This window comes from Ammodytes marinus (genome assembly GCF_949987685.1).
Source record: "Ammodytes marinus genome assembly, chromosome: 3".
Taxonomy (NCBI): domain Eukaryota; kingdom Metazoa; phylum Chordata; class Actinopteri; order Uranoscopiformes; family Ammodytidae; genus Ammodytes; species Ammodytes marinus.
The window spans coordinates 27,509,633-27,533,535 of NC_137232.1; the positions used below are offsets into that span (position 1 = coordinate 27,509,633).

At 40.2% G+C, this 23,903-nt stretch overlaps 6 protein-coding genes across 6 annotated transcripts; 4 read left to right on the forward strand and 2 right to left on the reverse strand.

Moving 5' to 3' along the window:
* Window positions 1-297: 297 nt before the first annotated feature.
* On the forward strand, window positions 298-2,111 carry lrrc51 (leucine rich repeat containing 51; the record flags this gene model as incomplete). The annotated part of the gene is made up of 4 exons (XM_080024827.1): window positions 298-349; window positions 1,028-1,233; window positions 1,338-1,486; window positions 1,982-2,111. The coding sequence occupies 4 exons, from the start codon at window positions 298-300 to the stop codon at window positions 2,109-2,111; spliced, it is 537 nt and encodes a 178-aa protein (XP_079880953.1).
* Window positions 2,112-2,314: 203 nt separating this feature from the next.
* On the reverse strand, window positions 2,315-7,058 carry lamtor1 (late endosomal/lysosomal adaptor, MAPK and MTOR activator 1). The gene is made up of 5 exons (XM_080053042.1): window positions 6,851-7,058; window positions 5,182-5,327; window positions 4,993-5,070; window positions 4,489-4,612; window positions 2,315-4,163 (listed from the first exon to the last, which is right to left on the reverse strand). Exons 1-5 carry the CDS (start codon window positions 6,890-6,892, stop codon window positions 4,071-4,073), a joined length of 483 nt encoding a protein of 160 aa, XP_079909168.1. The 5' UTR covers window positions 6,893-7,058; the 3' UTR covers window positions 2,315-4,070.
* Window positions 7,059-10,270: 3,212 nt separating this feature from the next.
* Window positions 10,271-13,480, forward strand: sfrp2l (secreted frizzled-related protein 2 like). Its single transcript, XM_080053557.1, has 3 exons — window positions 10,271-10,840; window positions 11,602-11,682; window positions 11,937-13,480. Exons 1-3 carry the CDS (start codon window positions 10,321-10,323, stop codon window positions 12,353-12,355), a joined length of 1,020 nt encoding a protein of 339 aa, XP_079909683.1. The 5' UTR covers window positions 10,271-10,320; the 3' UTR covers window positions 12,356-13,480.
* A 1,255-nt stretch (window positions 13,481-14,735) lies between these two features.
* On the forward strand, window positions 14,736-15,802 carry tomt (transmembrane O-methyltransferase; the record flags this gene model as incomplete). Its single annotated transcript, XM_080024828.1, has 4 exons — window positions 14,736-14,997; window positions 15,093-15,289; window positions 15,397-15,519; window positions 15,605-15,802. The coding sequence occupies 4 exons, from the start codon at window positions 14,736-14,738 to the stop codon at window positions 15,800-15,802; spliced, it is 780 nt and encodes a 259-aa protein (XP_079880954.1).
* An 883-nt stretch (window positions 15,803-16,685) lies between these two features.
* anapc15 (anaphase promoting complex subunit 15) lies at window positions 16,686-20,023 on the reverse strand. Its single transcript, XM_080025118.1, has 5 exons — window positions 19,980-20,023; window positions 19,348-19,473; window positions 18,690-18,749; window positions 18,445-18,585; window positions 16,686-17,776 (listed from the first exon to the last, which is right to left on the reverse strand). The coding sequence occupies exons 2-5, from the start codon at window positions 19,465-19,467 to the stop codon at window positions 17,729-17,731; spliced, it is 369 nt and encodes a 122-aa protein (XP_079881244.1). The 5' UTR covers window positions 19,468-19,473; window positions 19,980-20,023; the 3' UTR covers window positions 16,686-17,728.
* Window positions 20,024-22,390: 2,367 nt separating this feature from the next.
* On the forward strand, window positions 22,391-23,885 carry folr (folate receptor; the record flags this gene model as incomplete). The annotated part of the gene is made up of 4 exons (XM_080024829.1): window positions 22,391-22,519; window positions 22,623-22,811; window positions 23,053-23,188; window positions 23,611-23,885. The coding sequence occupies 4 exons, from the start codon at window positions 22,391-22,393 to the stop codon at window positions 23,883-23,885; spliced, it is 729 nt and encodes a 242-aa protein (XP_079880955.1).
* Between the last annotated feature and the right edge of the window lie 18 nt (window positions 23,886-23,903).

Consider the following 23,903-nt stretch of genomic DNA (forward strand, 5'->3'; position numbering starts at 1 on the left):
CAATTTGCCTCAGTTTGTTGGTGAGTGTATAATTTTTGTTATCCGACATTTAGCCAACTTGAAGTAGGTCAATAAGGAAAGTGTATTGTGTATTGATGATATGCCATCATAATTGTGTGGTTTACAGCATAAATGTGTTTTGAAATGCATGATACATTATTTAAGCAAGCTCAATAAGGTTAAACCTTTTTTTTTTGGTGTTTGATTAAATTACTGGTGTCAGATAGATGACATATGGGTCAGTTGCCTCACTGACATCACTGTCCTACAGGTGAGGGAATCTGTCACTGTGTGAATATGTATGGGGCTCCAGTTGATTTATCTTTTAAACACATCATCAGTTTGGCAGGTAAGTACACTGTCATCTTCCTTTAAGGGTTTTGATTGATTGATTGATTTTATTTGACTATTTGATATAAAAAATGAACAGCACTCTGTGTCATACATTAAAATACATAAATAGCCAGGGATAACACAATAAAGCCTGAAGGCTTATTTCCATTGGGGTTCTTTTAGTCTCACTTTATTGTACTTTACACTATTAAATATCCTGTATTACAACTTGACCATAATTACAAATCTGGACTAACATAGTAGCCTACTTCAGTGTACTGTAAAGTAAATAATCAATATTTTGTCTTGAATTACCCTCCTTGATGTTAAACAGGGAGGCATGCTGTTCCCCTCACCTAGTTTCCTAGCTTAACCTCTATGTTATCTTCTCCTCCCATACTGGCCTCATGAGTCAGCCTTCCAGCAGGGCACAACATTTAAAATTAATGCAGGGGAAACTCTGTCTGGATTGTTTTTCTCTTAAAACAGAAAACACATTTGAAAACATTTGCTTTACCACATTAATGTTGTGATTTCCTTGTTAAATTGGATTAAGTCTGATGCATCATCTTTGATCAATATATTTAGATGCCTTTGAAACAGTGTGCACCGTTAATAAAATGCAGCATGAAATTAAACTAAATAACAATCCTGTGCATGATATTCACTGTACATATTGTATTTGCTGTCCCAGATGTATGGACAGAGGAACCCAGCAGCGGTCAGCGGCCATTAAAGAGAAATCTGGAGATGAGGTACGTGAGCCGCTCCCTGCGTTTCAATAACAACAACATCACTGACCTTCATGGCCTCCAGAAGACTGTTACCCACTTCCTGGCTGAGCCATCACAGCTCGCCTGGCTGGACCTTTCCTTCAACAAGATATCGCACATAGATCAAGTAAGCTTCCTTCTCTCCACAGCTTGTTTGCACAGTGGCTCAGCTGTCTTCATTTGTTTCTGTCACAGAACACAATGCATTGTGTGTGTGTGTGTTTTTTTCAGGTTTTGTGCGAGCTGCGTGAATTACGTGTGTTGTATCTTCACGGCAACAGCATTTTTATTCTGTCAGAGGTGGACAGGCTGGGAGCGCTTCCCCATCTTCACACCATCACCCTCCATGGGAATGTCATAGAATCCAACAAGGCTTACAGGTGGAGACACAAGCACAAATCTAATCCTGCTGATCTGTAGAGTGAATGTGGGATACTTTCACTTCTCAGCTATTTTTTTGTGGCTCTGAATGTGTGAACGAGTATAGCATAAATTCACAACTTCTTATAGTCGCTGTGTACAGAATCCTATGTCTAACACAGCACCCCATACTGTGATACACTTCAGAGTTGTAGAGTGCATGACATTATAACAGGTGCTTAAAAGCAGATTGATCTCATATTACATGTCCTGATCTGCGTAGCAACACTGGTTACAAACACACAGGAGGAGGGGCTGCAGGTTCAAAGTCTATTCCAATGAACTGATTTCAAACAAATTAGTGCAGCTTTCTGGTATAAACGTATCCCTTTTCATAGAATATATGTGAAACAAGCATAGTAGAGATAGGGTCAACTTCTATAGCTACAGACCTCTGTAACAATCAGTTTGGACTTAAAATGTGTACAAACAAAAATGTTTTCTTGTGCATTTAGGAATCGTGCGATTTCTGCTTTGCCTCGGCTAAAGAAGATGGACTTCAGTGCTGTTACACTACAGGAGCGGGTCATGGCAAAGATCTGGCATCACAGTAACAGCAGTAGCGGCAAAGAAAGTCTCCGGTGACTGCTCGCAACTTCTGCACTCTACATCCACCTCTGGAAAACAGTTTTCCGAAAACATCCAAAATACTGAATGTATTGTGTGTTTGTCTGTGGTAGAAGAAACATTTTTAATTCCATTTTTACCTGCTGATTTGTTGTTGGATATGCCAAAAATGAGCACACAGTTCTTTATATTTATTAAATAAAAGACACAACTGCTTATGTTGAAAATCTTTAATTAAACCAAAAAACACAAAACAAAAAAAATCCTAAAACTTTTTGGTACTAGCCTAAGATATTACAAATATATTTCAGGTAGTATAACACATGTGTGTGACAAACAAATCAGAAAAAAAATGCCAAGAACCCATTGCATGAAGCTTAAATCAAATGCGTTGTTGAAATATTGACACCCATTGCAGATCATCCCTTTAGAGACTCGAGAGCGACTCACTGTGCTCCCTTTCCGCGCATATAGTCACATGCCTTCCTCCAAAGAGGAAGATACACACACATAAAAAAAACACAAATAAATAATCACAAAAAAAGTCTTGGATCATTTTATCTGCGGCAGTACATAAGATTGTTGATGCTCCCCCACACTGCTACAATGGTTAGTTTTCTGATTAATATGAAAAACGCAATCATATTACAATCTGCAGCGAAAAAAAGCTTGGTTTTAAAAGCTGACAAACGCAAGCCTTAAAAGTGTTCTTGTGTTTCATAAAAACGTTTGCTGTCACCACAAGATCTTTAGCCAATCCTGACCAATGAACTCTTCGCCAAAAAAGACTAACTTCATACAATCCATCATCAGTTTTTATGTTCTATCGGAAAATTCTGTACAAAGAAGCCATGAATACACAAAATCCGTCCCTGCCCCTTCCACAGACCCCTGCCCCCCTTCTTCTCAGTATGCCTCCAATGCTTGTAAATACGTTAAGTTCTGGGATTTGATTTTTTTTTTTTAAACTCAATGTGTTAGTTCTACAAAACTGCAAAGGACACGTTGCCGTCTGTAAACTTGAGAACACTTTCCCCTAGAAAGCTCCATCTTTTCCCATCCCCGAGTGATATTAGTAGGCTCACCTAGCATCCCCCTACTTTGTGTTTGCATGGTCACCCACCAGAGGACACCAGCCATGGATACATCACTCATGATTTGGCCTCAGCTGGAACAACAGATAACACACTAGACCCAACATGTTTCATTGTCACTTTTCAAACAATATTACAGTGACATATCAATGAATTTAGCTGAAGTCCAGTAAATCTTCTGGTGTACATTTATCTTGTTGTTTAAAGCCAGCATACATCAGGACTATAGAGTTACAACCTCTCCAAATTATTTCTATATTATTTTGCTGTGCACGTACTGAGTAATGGGAAGTGTCATCCCAGGGCGAAAGGAAAGAGTTAAAGACGTACGAACTTCAGTGTTTATCTACGGTACTGGGATCATTTCCATTCTTCCACGCCTCATTTCTGCTGTTCCAGTGTTGATTGTATCTTGAGTATAAACATCAAACGTCAATGGCTGGTGCCTGAAATCCTACAGCTCTGGGTAACAGTCTAGGGTGTGGAGCTAGCCTTGCCTGCCTGAGTTTCCGGCCCAGGGAAACTTACAAAATAAAGATAATGAGACGGCCCTGAAAACCGTTTAAAATAAACCACCAAGAAGGATGAATGATGATTTTTTTCCCCCCCAGAGCTGGTTCCGACAAACCCCATGATCTACTTATTATGTACAAAGGAGGCCATGTTGTTATAAATATGAGATCACACCCCAATGGCTTCCACACTAATAGATAAAGCCAGAAGGTGCAGTCCCACATCGTCTCTGTATGTGAACCAGTTAAGAGGCATAGCTAAGAAGTACAAGGACCAAGATGCATTAATAAAAGAGTGGGCTGGAGGGTGAAGAAGTGACACAGAGAGAGCGGGATGGGAGGAACAATATGCGGGCCAGACAATGGCAAAATCAGGGAATGGCAAACTGGACAACCAAATCTTCTTTTGCATCCACTTTGATTTGAGAGATTGCACTGTAAGCGTACGCTGCTATCTTAGACACCTGAAAAGAAAAAGTAACAAGGTTCAGAGATTTTGGGGAGTTGCAACATAACAAAAATAAAACAGTTTAACTGAGTAAAACAAGGATAGTCCACTGAATGCTGTTACAAGTTTTACAACAGTAACTACAGGAGCACTGGATAGCTTTGAGATCTATTTTGAGCCACACATCTATTGACACCCCCCAGCACTGACACCCCCAAGCACTGATATAGCACACGTTGTCTACGGTTTCCGGAATAGTATTTCTCTTATGTTAAAAGTAGCCAACAAGGAAACAACCTATGCCAACATATTCTTTATGAGTGCTGCTAGTGTCTGATTACCTGCTGAACATCTGAGTATGGCACCAGGTCACTTGCAAGAACTTGGTGGGGCTGGCTGGTGAGGGAGGGCAGAGTGGGGGCTTTCTTCTGGGACAAACTGTTGCTCAACACAGCCAGCTTCGTACTGAAAGACACAAGAAATGACACATGCTTACTGGGGCAAACCTAAGTTACAGTTAATAGTTTAAGTTTAAAACAGTTTGTCCACATCACATTGTCTCCAACATAGCCGCTGTGTTTGGTTGAAATCTAGCCGTTGGTTAAAATAAAGGAGATTCAACCAAAGAATATGACATTGTAAAGCAACATTCCTGGTAACATACAGCATACACAGCAAAAAGTTATCCTCAACATCTTACAAACTCGTGATGGGGTATCATTTTATGGCTCTAATAAAATATTAAAATACTTACAGCTTCCCCATACCCAAAAAACTCAATCAAAAACTAGAGAAGAGCAACAAGCCTTCCACAATAAATATTGCGCCACAGCTCATCCACATACCTATATTGCCGAGCTTTGTCCATGTATTCATGCTGCTCCATCATGACAGAGTCGGCTGCTGAGACGTCAATGATGTTCCTGGTGACGGATGAGGAAACAAGTGCCCATAAGAATGACTGCTTTGTTATGAGAGAAAAAAACGCGGTACAGCATCTGGCTCGTGTATGTGTGCATGAAGGAGCGTCTTACTGTGCCGTCTTGGTGAGAATCGATGTGAGGAGAGCCTGTTCGTCGGTTCGCGCCGAGGGGACGCTGGTGGTGATCCAGTCCGTCCCATTTGGGGGTTTGCTGACGGGGTTTGGGTGGGGTATAAGCGGCTTACGTTCATCAGGGTCCTAGAGTGTGTCGATGAGAAAATAAATAAATCATATTAAAGTGTTCATTACTGTTCCAAAACGGCTTTTCAGTACAACATTAAATGGGACTAAAACAGTGAAGTCCCGTGGGATCCATGTACAAAGTTGTTTTCTTATTGTATACAAAAAAATTAAAGCATTATATGTTGAAATATAACAATTATGTAGTGACAAAAGCCAGCACTTTCAACACCGTTCATGAAACTGCCTGCATATAGTAGTACGAGGCCTTCAAAGAGAAGAACACTAAGTCAGACACTAAGAAGAACACTTCAGTCCCTAAAGTCAAACATGGTGGAGGTTTAAAGATGTTTTGGGGTTGCTTTGCTGCCTCTGGCACAGGAATCCTTGACTGTGTGCATGAAATCGGAGGACTATCAAGGAATTTTGGAGTGCAATGTACAGCCCAGTTTTCAGAAAGATGGGTCCCCGTCACAGGTCATGGGTCTTCCAGCAGGACAATGACCCAAAGCATATGTCAAAAAGCACACAGAAATGGTTTGAGAGAAAGTGCTGGAGCAGATGGCAAAGGAAGAATGGTCCAAAATTCCAGTGGAGAGGTGTAGAAAAAGTATTGATGGATACAGGAAGGGATTGTTTTCAGTTATCTTTTCTAAAGGTTGTGCAACCAAGTATTAAGTTCAGGGTGCCAAAACTTTTGTCCTGCACATTTTTTGAGTTTTGTGTAAAATTGTATCCGATTTGGCATTTTTGTATTTTTTGTGTTGGTGTTTTTCAGTTGGAAACAAATGTAATAAAAATACAAATGCCAAAGCACTTGTTATTGCAATAATTTCTCTGATCTACAATTATTCACTTGTTTATAGTCAAATTCGACAAAAGATACATTTTCAAACTAATTCATAATATTTGGGAGGGGCATATAGGAGCAGTAAGACATGTATTATACTGTACTCCTTATGTTGCTATTAAAACAAAATGAACTGCATAAGAATGAGGAACTGACTGATTTCCGTAAACTAAAAATAGATAAAGATCGTCTTGAGGGTCATGTGACATGAAACACATCGATATCCACAATATGAATCACTTCTGTTAGTAGGACTGTTTTTGTCACAACTGAGTGTTATTTAGAGGGTGCTTTAAAATTATTTTGTGTCAGAAACCAAGTGTTGCTTGCCCATGAATGATCATGTTCTGCAAATCATAAAAACTAGCTGTTAACGTGTCCATTTCTCTACGTACATAAGTGTGCCTCTATTCCTAACTGGACGTTTTTCCCATCTGTGTGCTAACTTTACAGTGTGCCTCGGGCCAGGCCTTTTCCCGAAGGCTCAAACCTGGCAAGCTAGTGCTACTTTTTTAACACTTTAACTACTAAAAAAGAACGAACACTTGGTAAGGTTGTCACACAAAATTCAAATGCATGTGGTGTATGCAACATTGTCGCTATATTAAATGCTATCACGTAGTTTAGTTTCTTGATCAAAAAGAAAGTGTTAATTTATCGGGACAGCTTTAGCCAGCTAGCAGCTACCTACCTCCTCTGTGGTCTTGTTCTCGCTGCTGTAACAGCACCCCATGACAGTGTCCTATAAAGCCCCAACTTCCCCTGTCCTCCGTCACAAAAGAGCCGTATTTATCTTCTCCAACGACCATTAAAAAAAACACTCTCCTTTCCTGCGTGGGTTTTCCTTTTTACTTGAGCTTCATGGGAAGTGAAGCTACTGTCAACAGCAGCTCCTCGGACAAGCTATCACATGACAGCAGCACTGGTGCAACAACATAGGCGACTTCCGGCGCAGCCGCGGCCCTCTTCACGTGACGGATGAATTTTTAAAAGTTAAAAGGTAAAAATAAATAAATAGAATATGAGTGGGAAAATATATTTAAAAAATATACAAATAAAAATGTTATATTATATATTTAAAAATAAATTCCTAAAATGTGATGCAGAAACAATATCCTAGCCTATTTTTACTTTAGGCTATTTGTTTTGTATTAGCATCCACTTACATAGGCTACTAGCTGTGCGAGACTAGCCTCCACTGAACAAAAAACACAACAAAATGACATTGATGAAATAAATAGATATTTAAAAAATAAACTTAAAAGGCGTTTACTAACGTCTCTTTACAACCTTTTATATTTTTCAGACCAGATGAGAAAATTGACTATCTTTCCTTTTCTTTCTTTGTTTAGCATTTTCTCCATCATTGTAAATGGTTCCCTGCTTTAGTCCTTTGATAATGAGTCAACATTTTAAGAATAATTTAATTGTCCCTTGTGGACAAAGCCAAAAGTCCCAGGTTTGCATGTCAATGGTTTTGGTCATTTAAAGGAGGAGCTGTTTAAATATCAGATTTAGAGTTGTGTTGTGCTTGCAAAGTGCACACTTCTTAATTGAGTTACCAACTTCTATATAATTTATATTTCAATAGGAGTAGGCCTAGTTCGATAGCCTATAATGACACTGCCATGTTTAATCTGCTTTATGCACTGTGAACTGACAGGCAGGGCCGCCGCTCCCTATACGCAGAGTACGCAGACTGCGTAGGGCACCAAGTTCCTGGGGGGGCACCCCAAAAAAATATATATATATTTTAGTAACTTTTCATGTTGCATAGTCAAAGAGCTCAGTCACTGATGTCAATAACAGGGTCAATAACAGGGTCCAAAAAGGAATAGCCTAAATATAAATACTCATTAAAATGTAACAAGATAGAAATCATCATGGGCCCCTCAACTAGTAGGGGATAAATACAAAAGCAAGTTAAAAACAACAGCATTAGTAGCTCTGTCTAAGGGGGTTGAAGGCCCCCTCACACATACACAAATAAGCTTTATATGTGTGAATTCTAAATTGTTCATATCCACCCTTTATCTGTTGAAATGGGCCCCTCCATCATAGAACATGGGTCTGCAGACCAATCTACTGTTTTTACAGTTGCAGAGTAAAGAGTGCTACCTGTTTAAGAAAAATCTGAAAAATAATGTTCCTTCTGCATCTCAGGATTTGATATCTCTCTAGTCTCTAAAATTTCCTCACAAAGTGCACCAGATTGATGCATTTTACTTTAAAAAGGTAAAAAAAATTCCGGGGGGGCATACCCCCGGACCCCCCAACAAGGTACAGGGTCCCTCCAACAATATAAAGTTAAGCTGTTCTTTCTGTTAGTAAATGCTGGCAAATGTGCCAAAAAGCAGTCGCAGAGATCTTGCAAGGGCAAAAAGTTTCCGCTTGCGCCCTACGGACGCGAGCTTATTGGTGTTTTTTTTTTTTTGGGGGGGGGGGGGGGCACCACTGACAATTTCAGTTTAGGGCACCCAAAAGCTTAGCAGCGGCCCTGCTGACAGGGTAGGCTGGACAGAGGGGGATGGTGAAGTGGGTATAGCAAAAGGGTCCTAACAGTAAATCTTTTATCTGGGCCCTCTGACAGGTAAATCCATGCTTGTAGAGTGTTAGTGCTATTGTTGAGGCATATCTGTGTTACACTTAACAGACATATGATCTTGTTCACTCTGCACAATTGTACAGCTCTTATCTTGAAATAGCCAATTGTGTGCACCATCTGACGACAGCAAATTCCCTTTATGTGTTAAAATACCTGGCCATAAAACCAATTCTGATTCAAGCACAATAGTTGTTGTTTAACTTCCAAACTAGTTTTACGATCTTGAAATACACATAAAACCTACTGTGCCAAACAGCCAGCTACAGTCATGAGTATGATATGCAGTATTAATGCACTGCACTGTACATGAGTGAAGTACCATATTTTTCTCTATCTTTCTTGGCACATTTAGTAAATGGCAGAAAATTAAATGGTTAATCGAGCTGTCTAAATTCATAATATAGACTAGACCTAATTCAAATCAACAGCTGCAGAAGAGGGGGAACAGGAAAGGGTGTTGGTGCACATGTGGAAAAAGATGAAAGGGTCCCTGACACCCTCTGGCTGAGTATGATGAAAGAGTGCCACACACACTGCACCTCTGACAGACCAAAGTTACATTTTATTTCCAGTATGTCATTTCACAATACAGAAAGTTCATGTTTTTCAAAGCACTTCATACATAAAAACAATATTGGATTATTATTTCTATTACATAAAATGCATTTAATCAGGGCAACTGCATGGTTTATTTTTAAGAAATGTTTTCTCCCCTTTTAAAAAGCTAGAAACATGACAATTATGTTGATTGAAGATATTGGGCTACAAATAACTACATTTTTTGCTGCCTTTACTTTTCAGTTTATTTAGTAAATAAATGAATAAAATAGGTTAATAAATACTTCTGCTGTTAATAGCACCACTGTCACTTCATCATCTGTTGTTAATAGCTTATTTTTATTTCTTAGGTCTATTCAAGGTTCTTGTTATTCATATTTTGCTTGTTCTATCATCTTTCACTGTGCTGCTACAGCAACTAAATAAACTAGTTCATTGAAGGCATTATCTTATCCTTTTATTATCTTAAAAAAAGATTTTCTGACTTTTAAAATCGCTATAGGTCTAGCTGTTTGTAGCAGCATCCTCCAATTCAAAGCTGCACTGTTTATTCTCATGAAACCCTCATTTCAATAGTTTATAATGTTCATGTTTTCCAGATTATATTATTAAGCTATTTAGAAAAAAAATTCAATTTAAGTTAGTTTGAATAATGTGGCCTAAACATGACTTTAATGTGTTGAATAACTTTATAGGCCAATCCAATATGTCCTAAATTAATGCAAACATGATTAGCCTATTTGCCTGCATCAGTTGTGATGGTCTGTGTCATAAGGTTTGCCGTTTAAAACGCCAAAGAAAATAACAGCTTGCTGGCAGTGAGATGTGTGGAGGCAGACAGACAGACAGCAGTCTGATGGGGTGGGATGATGATGACTGGGAGGCGCCTGCCCTCTCATTAACCCCCCGTTTCCTCCACACACCTCTTTGTTTACACCTTCAGGCCGGTCAAGTCCAGGCAGAATTGCTTTTTGCTGCAACAGAAACAAGAACAAGAAATGTTTGTTTCTGTGCTCGGCTTGGTTTTGCTTTTAGGGGTCTCTCGCGCGTCTGACGCCGTGGCTCCAGCCTCGCCTCCGTCTCTCGGGTTCAGCTCCTCGGTCCGCTCGGTATGTAAGCCCATCCCAAGCACCCTGTCCCTGTGCCACGGGATCGGCTACAAGCACATGCGGATCCCCAACGTGCTCGGCCACGACACACTGAGGGAGGCCCAGCAGCAGTCGGCGGCCTGGCTGCCCCTAGTCTCCAAGCTGTGCCACCGGGACACCAAGAAGTTTCTGTGCTCGCTGTTCGCCCCGGTGTGTCTGCCGGAGCTCAGCGGGCCGGTCAGCCCTTGCAGGGGCCTGTGCGAGGCGGTGCGGGACGGCTGCGTGCCCGTAATGAGCGCCTTCGGGTTCCCCTGGCCGGAGATGTTCAACTGCAGCCGGTTCCCGAGCGGGACCGAGCTCTGTATCCCGGCAACCGGAGAACAAGCGGGCCGGACGGTGGAGGAAGTCAAGCACGAGGAGATGTTGAAAGGTCAGTGGATGGATTTTTTAAACTGTCTCTCTCCTCAAGCTAGCCTAGCCTAAAGAAATTCAGGTGAACTGTCAGTAACTACATTCTAAAACTTTTAAACATTGTCACCACTAGAACTGAATCATTGTGGCTATCGTTATCTTAATAGTAGGCCTTACACTCATGAGCTTAGCCATATAACTATTATTATATGCACTACAGTTACATATGCCCTTTAAAGTCACAATTCTTAATCAGGCTGTCTTAGTTTATTACAACACTTTGCTTTGCCAAATCTCCTGCCTGTTTTTGCACAATACACCAATCGATAAATCACAATGTAGGCTATCTTAGCCCACAAAAAAAAATATCAACCTAAAAATGCCTCATAGGGCATTGTTTGCATTGCATTTCTTGTCCTACAAAAAAACAAGAGAAATTACTTCATATAAAGAATCCATAAACTCCATTGTAGGTTTCCCTAGGCCTACCTAGGCCTATATAACCAGATACCATTGAAAGTAGTGTGATGTTTATAATTCATACAACTTGTAAAAGTAGTTTCTTTGTATTGTTATGTTTAATTTAAAATTGCTCATCTGTTTCCTAACACTTAGTCCTGTTACATAGGCTGATGTAACACCTGAATGTCCGTTCTGCTGATCAATACTTTTATATTTTATCCAATCTTATTTAATCTTACAGTTGATTAGCATGCCTTGATCCTGTCATTCACAGACACAGACAGTCATCTAATCCCCTCTCTTTTCCATCCCCCCCAGGGAGTATCATCTGTGATGCTTGTAGTCTGGCTGCTGAAGGAGAGACTGACATCCAGGAAAACTTCTGCCAAAGCCCATATGGTGAGAAACAAATAGTTGTAGATAATATACTGTAGGCTACAAAAAAAATTGTACATCTATTTTTTTTTCTTGAGAACGGAAACACAATACAGCATAACTTTTCTGTTATTGCTCAGCAAACAACTTGATTCTCACCAAACGGGCCACAGGACAGATGATCTAATCACAGAGATAGAGAGGTTATTTTTTTTTTTACAATGTGTCTGAAATGGCACCTGTTGTTGAAGAGTATTCCCTTCCGTCTCTTGTTGCAGCATTCAAGATGCGTCTGGGCAGCGTGTCGACGGTGGGAGGGGATCGCCAGCTGGTGCCTCAGGCCCGAAGCCGCATCCTGAGGTGGGCAGGAGGAGGCGCGGAGAGGGCCGAAGGGATCGGAGGTGCGATGGCCCACAGCGCTCTGTGGCTGCAGGAAGGCGCCACCTGTACGTGTCCCGGCTTAGACTCGGCGGAGACAAAGGGAGAGGGGGGGACAGACGAGGGGCAGACGGACAGGAGACGAGTGAGAGACGGGGGGAAGGAAGGTAGCGGGACACAGGGCGGATGGTACCTGGCTCTGGTTCAGGCTGAAGAGGGGAGGCTGGTGCTGACTCGGCTGGTGAGGTGGACCCGGGGGGACAAAGAGCTGAAGAAGTTCATCAGAGCTCTCCTCAAAAAGTCCTGTCCAGAGCCCTAGGCAGGAAGTCGTCAACCGTTGTGCAGTCCTGCCCCATGGTCAACGTATGGGACCTGCTAAAAACAGTGCTTTACAGTTACATACACACAATCCAGATAGTTACCAAAGAATGAGTAAGGGAAGAATCGGGGACCAAATGCTACATAATGAATACATCACTTGAGTACAGATTGTTACAAAACTATTGTAAATGAACTGGTGTTTATGGAACATGAAGTTGTTTCCCACCAGGTAAAGCAGTGAATCATATTGGTCATTATAATAATACCTAACCATTATATCTATGACGTTTGTGTTTAATCTCACACAGACAGCCATGGTAAGGCATTTTTAGAAAAGTTAATACTACTATGGCATGCAAAGGTTGATGTAATTCCAAATTGCTGGCAATATTTGTCTATTTCCTTTGTATTTTGTGTACATTTTTGTATATAGAAAAGACAAAATGTAACCCCTCTAATCAAAGTGTAGTTTTAGTATCACTTGCAGCCATGGGCGTAGGTCGAACTCACCACAGTTTTTCTATTCATCTACAGTATGTTTGGATTGAAGCAGTGTAATTTTTGTTATTCCTGTTATGATTTAAAAGAAAAGTGTTCTTATACTCCATTTTATGACAACAATGTAATACTTTTACACGCACCAAGCATACTCCTTGAATAAAATAGTTTTTCTTTGGCTCTTACTTTCCCATTTCGTTTGGCAGTGGCTTAAGTCTAGAAGTAGTTTGTGAAAACACTTTGCAAATGTAAGGATGCAACAATCCCAATCACATGTAAAACAAAAGCACTGAAAGGGTATGTGACGTGAAAAATAAATCATTTAGTTCTGGGTTCAGGCTGTGTGTATATATTGTATTGAGTTGCATTCGATAATTATCCACGCTTCAGCTCTTGTTAGCATTTTCCTCCATCCTACCGTCATGACTCAGTAGAGTAAGAAATTTGATTCCACACACAGATGCACACCTGTTGATGTTAACTTGATATATCAAATGTCTGCCTCACACTGCCCCTTTGTGTCGCTGTCTGTGCTCCCATCCACGGTACTGGTCCTGTTCTAAATATCAGAAGCTATCTGTGTATCTGATCAAAAGACTGATATTAAACAGCTGTAGAATGAGTACTGTCAACCTTTGTTATTTGGAAATAAATACAGGATGTGTACTGACATGCATGTGATACATCCATTATTCATACCTCCAGGTCTCTTACACTCTCTCACACACACACATCTATCTGCTCATTGCTCTCGTCTCAGCTGAAGCGCCACTTTATTTTTGTCCCAAGACAATATATTTTTTGTCGCTGCTTTGTTTCTGCCAAACATTTCCAATAAAAAGGTGAGTGTGTCTGTTTTTTCATGGTAGACTTTGTCTTGATGCAAATATTTTGTCATGACATCTGTTATGTGCGGTGCAGAAAGCCTGTGTGGAGTCTATGGTTACCTGAGGCAGTAGAAACATCTTAAGAGGCACAGCACGGTCTCTCACATCCACCACAGGACTAGGGCATGAATTATTGCTCCTTTGTTGATCTCACCTTGTATTATTCAAGACCATGTTGTTTTGTCACTACAGGTTAATATAATTCAATCAAGGTTGTACTAATGCGAACTCACCACAGTTTTTTGTGTCGCTGTCTAGACAGTAGCCATCGTCTTTAGTATTCCCAAATGTGCTTTTACATTTTTTTTCTAATTTCGTTGCATTAATTTGAGATCTTCTGTCCATTGTGAGGGATCTTTCTGCAGCTATGTATCATTAACACATGGCATATTGCATACATGAAACCAGACAGATTCATGACAGAATGTGCCAGCCCATGAATGGGTAAACAAGCCAAACTAAGGGAGAACCATATTTCCTGACCTCTTTGGAGAAAAACATCAATAAATGCAGTATAACTTATGAGAATTATGACTATATGATTATTTGAATTCAAACAACGATTAGGCAATTTGTTGACTGATAACGTTTTCTTTGCCTTCACATCACCTTCTTGTTCTTTTCTTTTTTGTTATTTTCTCTTGCCAACAGAAAATAACAAAATCACAATTTCAAAATACGCAGAAGCTGTTGCTTTCTTACAATGCAGGGTATCAGTTTTAAATATAATATTACAATTGAACTGTAGTCCATGTAGTCTAAACAAAGAAACCCTACTTCTTGATGTAGTTTGGTCTGGCTTTGCGAGACTAAAGAAACACTAATACGGTGGTATTAGGTACAACATTAATTTAAAGGGACACATGAAGACCATGGCATCTGCAATGTTAAAACAGTATATATAATACATCATATAAGTTGATACAAGATAAAATAAATTTTAGTGGCCGATGAATATACTCAGGTATGTGTGTTTTCTCTTTACGAGCTAGGATGGTGTCACCTGCTATCGCTTTGGCCTTCCTTCCCCTGCTGCTGACGCTGCTTATCAGGTACCGCTACTACTTTGTGCTGTTCTATCGAGCCTGCCTGGTCAGGATATGGAGGGACTGTGTTACCGGTCTGAGCCGAGAGGAGCGTGCCTTCCAGTATGTTCTCACTCATGCTACGCCCGGAGACCCTGACAGCATACTGGATGCCTTCGACAACTGGTGCACCAAGGTGGAGTACATCAGCAACATCGGGCCTAAAAAAGGTGGGGGAGATCATTTACCGGCAAAAACAACAATGTCATCTGCAAATAAGGATTTATTTTTTACTTAGGTGTTTGGCTCCTGTATGTGTGTGCAGGGAAGATCTTGGACCGGCTGTTGATGGAGCAGAGCCCTCTGACGGTGCTGGAGCTGGGTGCCCACGTTGGATACAGCACCGTGCGGATCGCCAGGGTGCTGCCACTGGGTGCCAGGCTCTACAGCGTGGAGATGGACCAGAGGAATGCAGCCATCACTGAGAAGGTCATCCGCTTGGCAGGGTTTGATGATGACACAGTGAGTGAGCAGAAAACATGCAACCTATTTGCTACATTACACTATGTGTATTTCACGTATTGAAATATTTAGAGCGTTTCACACTTATCCATGAAAATGTTCTCCAGGTGGAGCTTATTGTGAATCCATCTGATGAGGTGATCCCTCAGCTGCGGTCTGAGTATGGTTTGGAAAAGTTAGATTTTGTATTCATGGACCACTGGAAGAAATGCTACCAACCTGATTTGCAGGTGACTAGAATACATCTTTAGTAGACATAGTTAATCATTGTAACTTAGTCCTTAGTATATGATAACACATGTGTGTGTTTTGCAGATGCTGGAGGGCTCCGGTCTGCTGGGTAAAGGTTCTATGATTGTGGCGGACAACGTGCTTTTCCCAGGGGCTCCAAAGTTCCTCAGGCACATTCGCAGAAGCGGACTGTATGAGTGGAAGATCCACCGCGCCACACTGGAGTACAGCAGAGGCATCAGGGATGGGATGGCTGAGCTGGTGTACCAGGGAATCATGTAGGTTATCAGGTAGATTAAGATACTGTATGTCACACAGGTTCACGTTTTAAGAATGGACATAACTCTTCATGAGGAAAATTGTGACGGCAAAGATGTCCATTCTTCCCCGAAAAGTTGCATCTACCTGAAAACTGTATCAGGTTCTTCAAAGGTTTGTTGTCTCACCTCAAGGAAATGCATGGATGTCTTCCAGAATACCTCAATTCTAGCACCCTCTCCTGTAAAAACAGAGAATTATCTGAAGAAGAAAATTGTCATGTCCCAGTTTAGTAAAGCTCTCTGCACAACACAAGACAACAGCCTGCTTTTCAATCTAGCTGCGGATCTTTGTCACTTTTCCCCGCCCCTCTTGTCATTCCCTTCTGTCAACTATGTAATAAAAGCTAAATCAAATCAGTTTTGTTTAATTTAATGTTTATTTTAACACAACTACTGCTCCCCACGCAATATGTCATGCAAATTAAACCCATATGACTTCATTTTTGGTGAGTCTATAATAAATCGAGTCATCTTGATTTACATAGCACATAGTTTGTTAATTTACCTTGAGGTGCTTTTCTATCTGTACAGTGACACCCTCTGTCCTGAAACCCCTAATTCTGATAAGGAAGAGAGTCACCCAAAATAAACCTTTGAAGGGGAAAGATTAGAAGCAATATCTGCAAAAGACACAGAGAACAACACAGTATGAAAGACAGAGAGAGAGAGAGAGAGAGAGAGAGAAGACAGGAGGGCGTGCAAACTAGGAAGACAGGAGAAAAGAGGAGAGGTTAAAAATCTGCTGTTACACCTAGTCATCTGGACGAGACATCAACAGCCAGAGAGGAAGGACGCGCGACTGATGGTCCCAGATCGAGATTGAACTTTATCAGTACAGTACTCTTTATTTATTTAGTAACCAAAATTCCGAAACAGTAAAAAAAACATGTAAAAACTCATGAAAACCTTCATCAAATCAAAATGATTTAATGTAGTACAAATAGTCAGGTTTCTGTTCTATTCAGTACAAATAATCGTAATAATAAACGTAAGCTTGGTAAATGATACCTTCAGATAAACATGAGACGAATTAAGGCATGTATTCATATTTCAATTGTCATTCTTTAGTGGTAATTGCTTAGTTATAACATAGTTAAAACAAGTATTTTTTATATTCTTATATTCAATAAGTGATGCCCTGTCTGAGCATAACACTATAACACTCAATAGAAAAGCCGCATACATAACTCTGCGGTGTTACAAAACTGTTAATATGGTGAAATGGCTGTTTATGTTCTTCATAGGTTACAAATTATTTAGCTGACCAAACTGTTATTTGTGCTCAGTCAGCTTATTGGAGACTCATGGAGAAGTAGCACATGACTGAACATATGAGTACAGGTCAAAGTTTACATGAGAGATTATTGGGCTGATGATGCCTACTGTGTGTCAGTGTATGTGTGTGTGTATGTGTATGGGTGTGTGTGTGTTTTTTAGAGCAGGAGATGTTTGTGGTGAAGCCTCTGTTCTTGGATTAAATGGTTAAATTGTATCTGACAGGTTCACACATTGCCACTCAAATAAAAAATACAAACAACAGGACATGGCCACAGGTGCTAAACGTACATCCATGCAAGTACGTTACGCAGTATGAGTGTGTGCCAGGTAGTGACACTCACACAACATTGTCCAACGAGGTTTAGGGGCCTTCAAAGCCAACCACAGTTTAAAACAAGAGACTAGTGCTGGATTAAGCCAAAAATAAGATCAGAAAGGATATCAGCCGCCCTACAGGGTCTGAATCGCCTATATTCTTGTCCTGTTTGCACAAATAAAAAAACATATCTGTATCAGGGATTGAAGAGGTAGTGGTAGTTTTTAAATGGGGGGCAGGGGGGTAGAAATCCAGCACCGAACAGCTTGATGGAAACCAACATTGTCTTTTGTATTAAATCATCCATTGGTCTTGGTCTTGGTCTGGTCCCTCCATGTCCACCTTTTGGAAAGAAACAGAGCAAGATTAAAGACAGTATATTTAGTGTTTGGAGAGAGGAATGGAATCAAAAACACATACTTTCATTGTATTTTTGTGTTTTTAATATTTAGTAACTGTGCCTTCGAGTAAAAAATGCAATTTAAATCAGATTGAATTGAATTGAATTGAAAATGTTTTTATTTCGAACAAGTAAATAATAAAAAATAAAAAAGCAATAATAAACAATAAAATAAATTAAACAAGTGGACAGTTACAGTAAAGTAATATTTACATACAGTGAAAACCACAAATGAAAATAAACTGTCTTACACTTGCTTTACCTGTTCGAAAAGGGGTGAGAAGAAGAAAACTTATTTAATCTCACCCCTTCTCCCTGATTTATATATCTATAATGACTATTGGCTTCCTTATTAATGATATAATAATAATCGAAAAAAAATAGTACATATTAATATATATTAATTTTCAATATGATACAATTTGTTACCAATTGCATATTTATCTAATAATATAATCAAAGATCAGATCAAAGTGAAGTAAGTTAAAGTAAAACCAAAACAACTACTCCATTCCACATTTTCAGAGCGCGAGGTTAATGACATTGTGACCCTGGTTGGCCCCAGTCTGCTGTATCAAAATGTCTACAAAAAAATAATGGATTAAAGCACCTCATTGACTTCGCCGTCATCAGGTGACTCGTTGTAGTCGTTCATCTCATCCATGTCCTGCATGTCCTCTTCGTCTTCAGAGTCTTCCTCGCTGTCCTCCTCATCCTCGTCATCCTCCTCTTCCTCTTCGTCGTACCCCGCCTGTGGCACAGCAAAATTCAAATGACAGGAGCTGTGTCATCAACCCAAGTGTCATACTTTGGCAGGGTGAAAACACAAGAGTAGCACCAACCCCAACGCATTACCTCAAAAATAGGTTTCCCAATGGGCATCAGGTTGTTGTCTTTCTCTGCGATGCTCTGCAGCTGAGGAAGAGACAGAGAGCACGTGTTAAACCAGATATCAATACATCTTAATTTGTTAAAGGCCTACTTCACCGGTTTGAATATGAAGGTGTATTGAATTCTGAGATCCTATGTAGTATAAATGTGCGAAAAAAATTTAAATCGGTTCATCCTAGCCTGAGAAAAGGCAGAAAGATTGGTTTTTTTAACCCTATATTTCTCTTTCTCGTGACATCACAGAAAGAGAAATATAGGGTTAAAAAAAAACTTACTTTGTAAATATTACTGTGATGTCTTTTACTGTGACATCACAGTAATATTTACAAAGTACGTTTTTTTTACCGATTTTAATTTTTTTCGCACATTCATACTACATAGGATCTCAGAATTCAATACACCTTCATATTCAAACCGGTGAAGTAGACCTTTAAGTGTGTGAATAACATATTCTTGAATTGAATCTGAAAGTGTTAATTATTTTTTATTATTATTATAATGTGTACTGTCCAATTATTGGTGCGTTGGCAACATTGTCTATTGAAACTTTCCTGCCAATTAACCCCATTGAATTAAATTGAATGAATTTAGAGAGAAAGAGTGTTTGAGAAGGAGTGTTCACCCAGGTTTGGTGCTGCTGCTCCTGCCCGTGCAGCTCGGTCTCATCCACACAGGGTCGGTCAAGGTTGAACCACAGGGACTCCGTTATCCGTGGGAAGACAGAGGGGAACAGCGTGGACATGTCTGTCTGTCTCAAAACACACACACACACACACACACACACACACACACACACACACACACACACACACACACACACACACACACACACACACACACACACACACACACACACACACACACACACACACACACACACACACACACACACACACACACACACACACAGGATATTTGGTATGAAATGGCAGTGTTGTCTTTTCTAGACGGTGGACAACCATATAGACAGTAACAATTAATAAAGCATTTACACCTGAATGTACGGAGCGTTAAAGCCAGAGTTTTCATTGACGAAATTAAGCTATTTGGATGATGCAATTCAAAACAACACAGGACTAAGTGGAGGTGACAGTTCACGTAACACGCCGTTTAAATACGATTTAAAGTCCTCCTGTTTGTCACACAAACTACAACAACGTAAATGCATCCTCGCGAAAATTCTCTAGGGGGGACAATACAATATAATACGCTATTTTCCATGTAGTTCACAGTAGAATTATATACGGTAAGTACCTGCAAGCGTCTCGCTCCAGCTTTCAAAAAAATTCAAAACAAATTTAACCGGAAACCGGATGTGCACATCTAATGATGTGTCCGACATCTTCTAGTACCATCTCACAAATGTTCCGTAGTTATAGTCAGTCAATTCAGTTAAAGTCTCTTATAATAGGTCCATGGTTAAAGTGAAGCAAAAACAATAAGGTAACTTTATTTGGCTAGCATGTAGGCTAGATGGCCATGTAATTGATCCATCTACATAGTGCTACGAATTCCTTTATACATTTTGTCGACAGAGTGGGACACTTGTAGCCTGGCTCCGCCCGCCCGCCTACTTCCGGCCAAATTTAATTTTCCCTTCAGTAGTCTGTACAAATGAAATGAAGTACGATGGTCTGGTAGCACCAGGCTAGGACACTTGTGGACAACCAGCCATATAGATTTTATTAGGGCATTTTCTTACTTTATGTTTAAACACCAAGACTGAAGCATATAATCCATTCCATTCTTTTCGCGCAGAGTAGCCTATATGGTAGGTAAGAATGGAAGCTGGTGCCAAATAAGGGCCAGTAACAAAATATGCTGGTGGACAGATATAAATTCAATCCCTTCTTTTCTTCATTAGTCATCAATGGTATCAAACTGTAAATTGACACAATCTCCTCTTCACAAGAAAGCTGCGAAAATGATCCACGTGTTCTTTAAAAAAAAGACACCTAAAACAGATAAACACACACACATTCTGACTTGTAAAAATTAACCACCCTCTGCTTGTAATGTTTATAGTTCAGCTGCATCAGGGCACCACCAACACGAATGCAGTTGAAACTTATCTTAACTGTATCCTGTTATTGCCTGCTTAGGTCACACTGCCATTTCATACCAAATATCCAGTGTGTGTGTGTGTGTGTGTGTGTGTGTGTGTGTGTGTGTGTGTGTGTGTGTGTGTGTGTGTGTGTGTGTGTGTGTGTGTGTGAAAGAGAGAGAGACCTTGAGATAAGACAAACCTTACTCACAGTAAGATGTAATAAAATTCAGATTACACACAGCTACCTCTTTCCTATTCTTTCTATCTCAAACACCAATAGACACCCACACTGAGTATAGACTTTGGACCTTGAAAACATATTTAAGAGAGTAAGGCAAGTTTTACACAGTTTACTTGCAATAGTGGCGTTTTTTGGTAGTTTCTTTTTCAGTCACGCTCCACAAGCACACACACCCCGCACGGATGTGAGTTTTCTAAGTCTTGCTTGTCTCTTTGAGAAGTGAGTGAGAGGTGACTACAGATTCTGATTGCACAGGATCACCTCTTCAGGAAAGAACCATCACAGGATCAACAAGGTAAATTACTGCTTTTAGAAATCTTCTCATATAGGTCCTTCAACGTTGTTGTTATTTCCCCTAAATCCTGTGTTTAGTTTGTGATGTAAGGAATGTTTCTTTCAAAGGAACGAAGAAGGCTCTTTACGGTTCTTAAGCTATTATTAAAATCAGTAGCATTAGTGTATACATATCATTGAGCAGTGTCTTTCTGTTTATTACCATATTTTCAAACATTTGTCCCAGAAAGGAGAAAGTAACTGAATTAATAACTGATAAACAAAGGAAACAAATACATTTACGCTACTATCAAATGAAATATAATTTTGTATAAAAATGTTGTTATTATATTTAAATTTTAGGTAGAATCATTGGCTACTTAGACATTTCCCAGCGGTCTCGGTGGGCCAATGCCCATCATATATTTTGTCATATTGAGTTAACTACACCTGTTAAAAGTTTGAGTTGACACTTGCTGTAAATAGGTTTGGTTAAATAAAGCATATCTTATCAAATAGTGACTGCAAAAGTAGCACATTTGTGCATGTCCGTGACTCTCATGTCTAGTCTAGGTTAGATCTGTTTGCCCCTTCCTTAGCAGTTTTGACACATTCTTCTTCTGATAGTCATTTTTAAAAGTTAGATGGTTGGCCGAGTTGTAGTAACCAACATGGGACCAAATGCCTTTACATTTTTAATTCTGGATGAAATTGCTATTCACTTGGTGAATATCAGCAAACTTGCCATCCCTCAGCGATAGACTTTCTGCAATCATAAGATTATAATATTGATAGGCTATTTAAAAGAATTTGGTCCGGATTTAAAAAAAAAGTTTTTGTGTTTTCAAAGAGACATCATTAGTTTGAGACTGGTTGTGGAAATAAACACAGAGCATGGATAATCTTTGTAAACTTGTTTTTAAGCTGTTGTGTAAGGTTCGTAGAATATCAAGGGTCAAATAGGGAGTCTTTTTTTATGTTTCAATGTGTGTGTCATATTAATGATTACAGGGAATCCCTGTGACAAGGTGGACTCAACTATACTGTATGTTTGCCGTCATCCTGTTATTTTTACGACCGATGATTGCCTTCCTCAATAGAGCCATGTGGGTTGTTCTTGCCTTGCTGCTCACCCTCTCCAATGGTGCCCTGTCTCTGGACAAACTCAACATGTGTATGGACGCCAAACACCACAAAACAGAGCCTGGCCCTGAGGGAAAACTCTACAGTCAGGTAATCAATACAAAGGATAATGCAAATCAAATGGAAGTTATACCATCGACAGTTTTGATAAATAAAGAATAAAATTGCTCCTCTCTCCTCTTCTTCTTTCCAGTGTGCTCCGTGGCGTGACAATGCGTGTTGTACGGCCAACACCAGCGAAGAAGCCCACGAGGACAACTCTTACTTGTACAACTTCAACTGGAATCACTGTGGTATCATGAGCCCCAAGTGCAAGAGACATTTCACACAGGACACCTGCTTCTATGAGTGCTCACCACACTTGGGACCCTGGATACAAGACGTGTGTATTGAGCATTTGTGCTCTCAGCCTCTCTTGTATACGTGCACTTCCAACACTAGATGGCAGCAAGAGCCAATATAGTTAAAACCACTTACAGAGCCATTATTTTACATAATAGTAACAATTGATTATTAATTGAGAGAGATTCTGTTGTATAAAATATACATTGTGGAGACCTTTAGAATTCACTGGGCTGCTGTGAGCACATAAAAACAAGTCAGTTGTGTTTGTGTGTGTGTAGGCGCCTGAAAACTGGCGCAAGGAGCGTATCCTGGACGTGCCTCTATGTAAGGAAGATTGCCACGATTGGTGGGAAGACTGCAAGAATGAAGTGACCTGCAAGAGTAATTGGCACAAGGGATGGGACTGGAGCACAGGTACTAAAACAACAAACACACACGCATGCACACACACAGCACACACAGACCAGTGGGCACACACAGACTTGCTCAAGTTTTTGTAACCACAAAAATCAAATTCACACCTTTGCATATACATAACGATAATGTTCACTGCACACACACACACACACACACACACACACACACACACACACACACACACACACACACACACACACACACACACACACACACACACACACACACACACACACACACACACACACACACACACACACACACCATAGCTCACAAACATATATTCAGAGATCATACATTGCACTGTTTTTACTAGTTGAAATTTACAGTGATAACTGCCTAAGTTAAATCCACTTTTACTTGAGAAATTGTGAGTCTTATCCCTTGCTCAGTCCAGACTCTCTTGCCCTCCCCTACAGGTATTAACCAATGCCCTGAAGGCAGCAAGTGCAAAAAATGGACCGAATATTTCCCCACACCCAAGTTCATGTGTGAGGAAATCTGGTCCAAGTCCTACATTTATACCACTGACTCCAAAACATCTGGCAGATGCATGCAGCTCTGGTTCAATGGGACGAACCCCAACAAGAAGGTAGCGGAGTATTACCTTAACAACGCACTGCAGCACAGAGGATTTGCCTCGACAACAATACTTTCCCTGGCTTTTGCATCTTTCGTTGTGATGATGCACTAAAGTGAAATAACTGTCCTG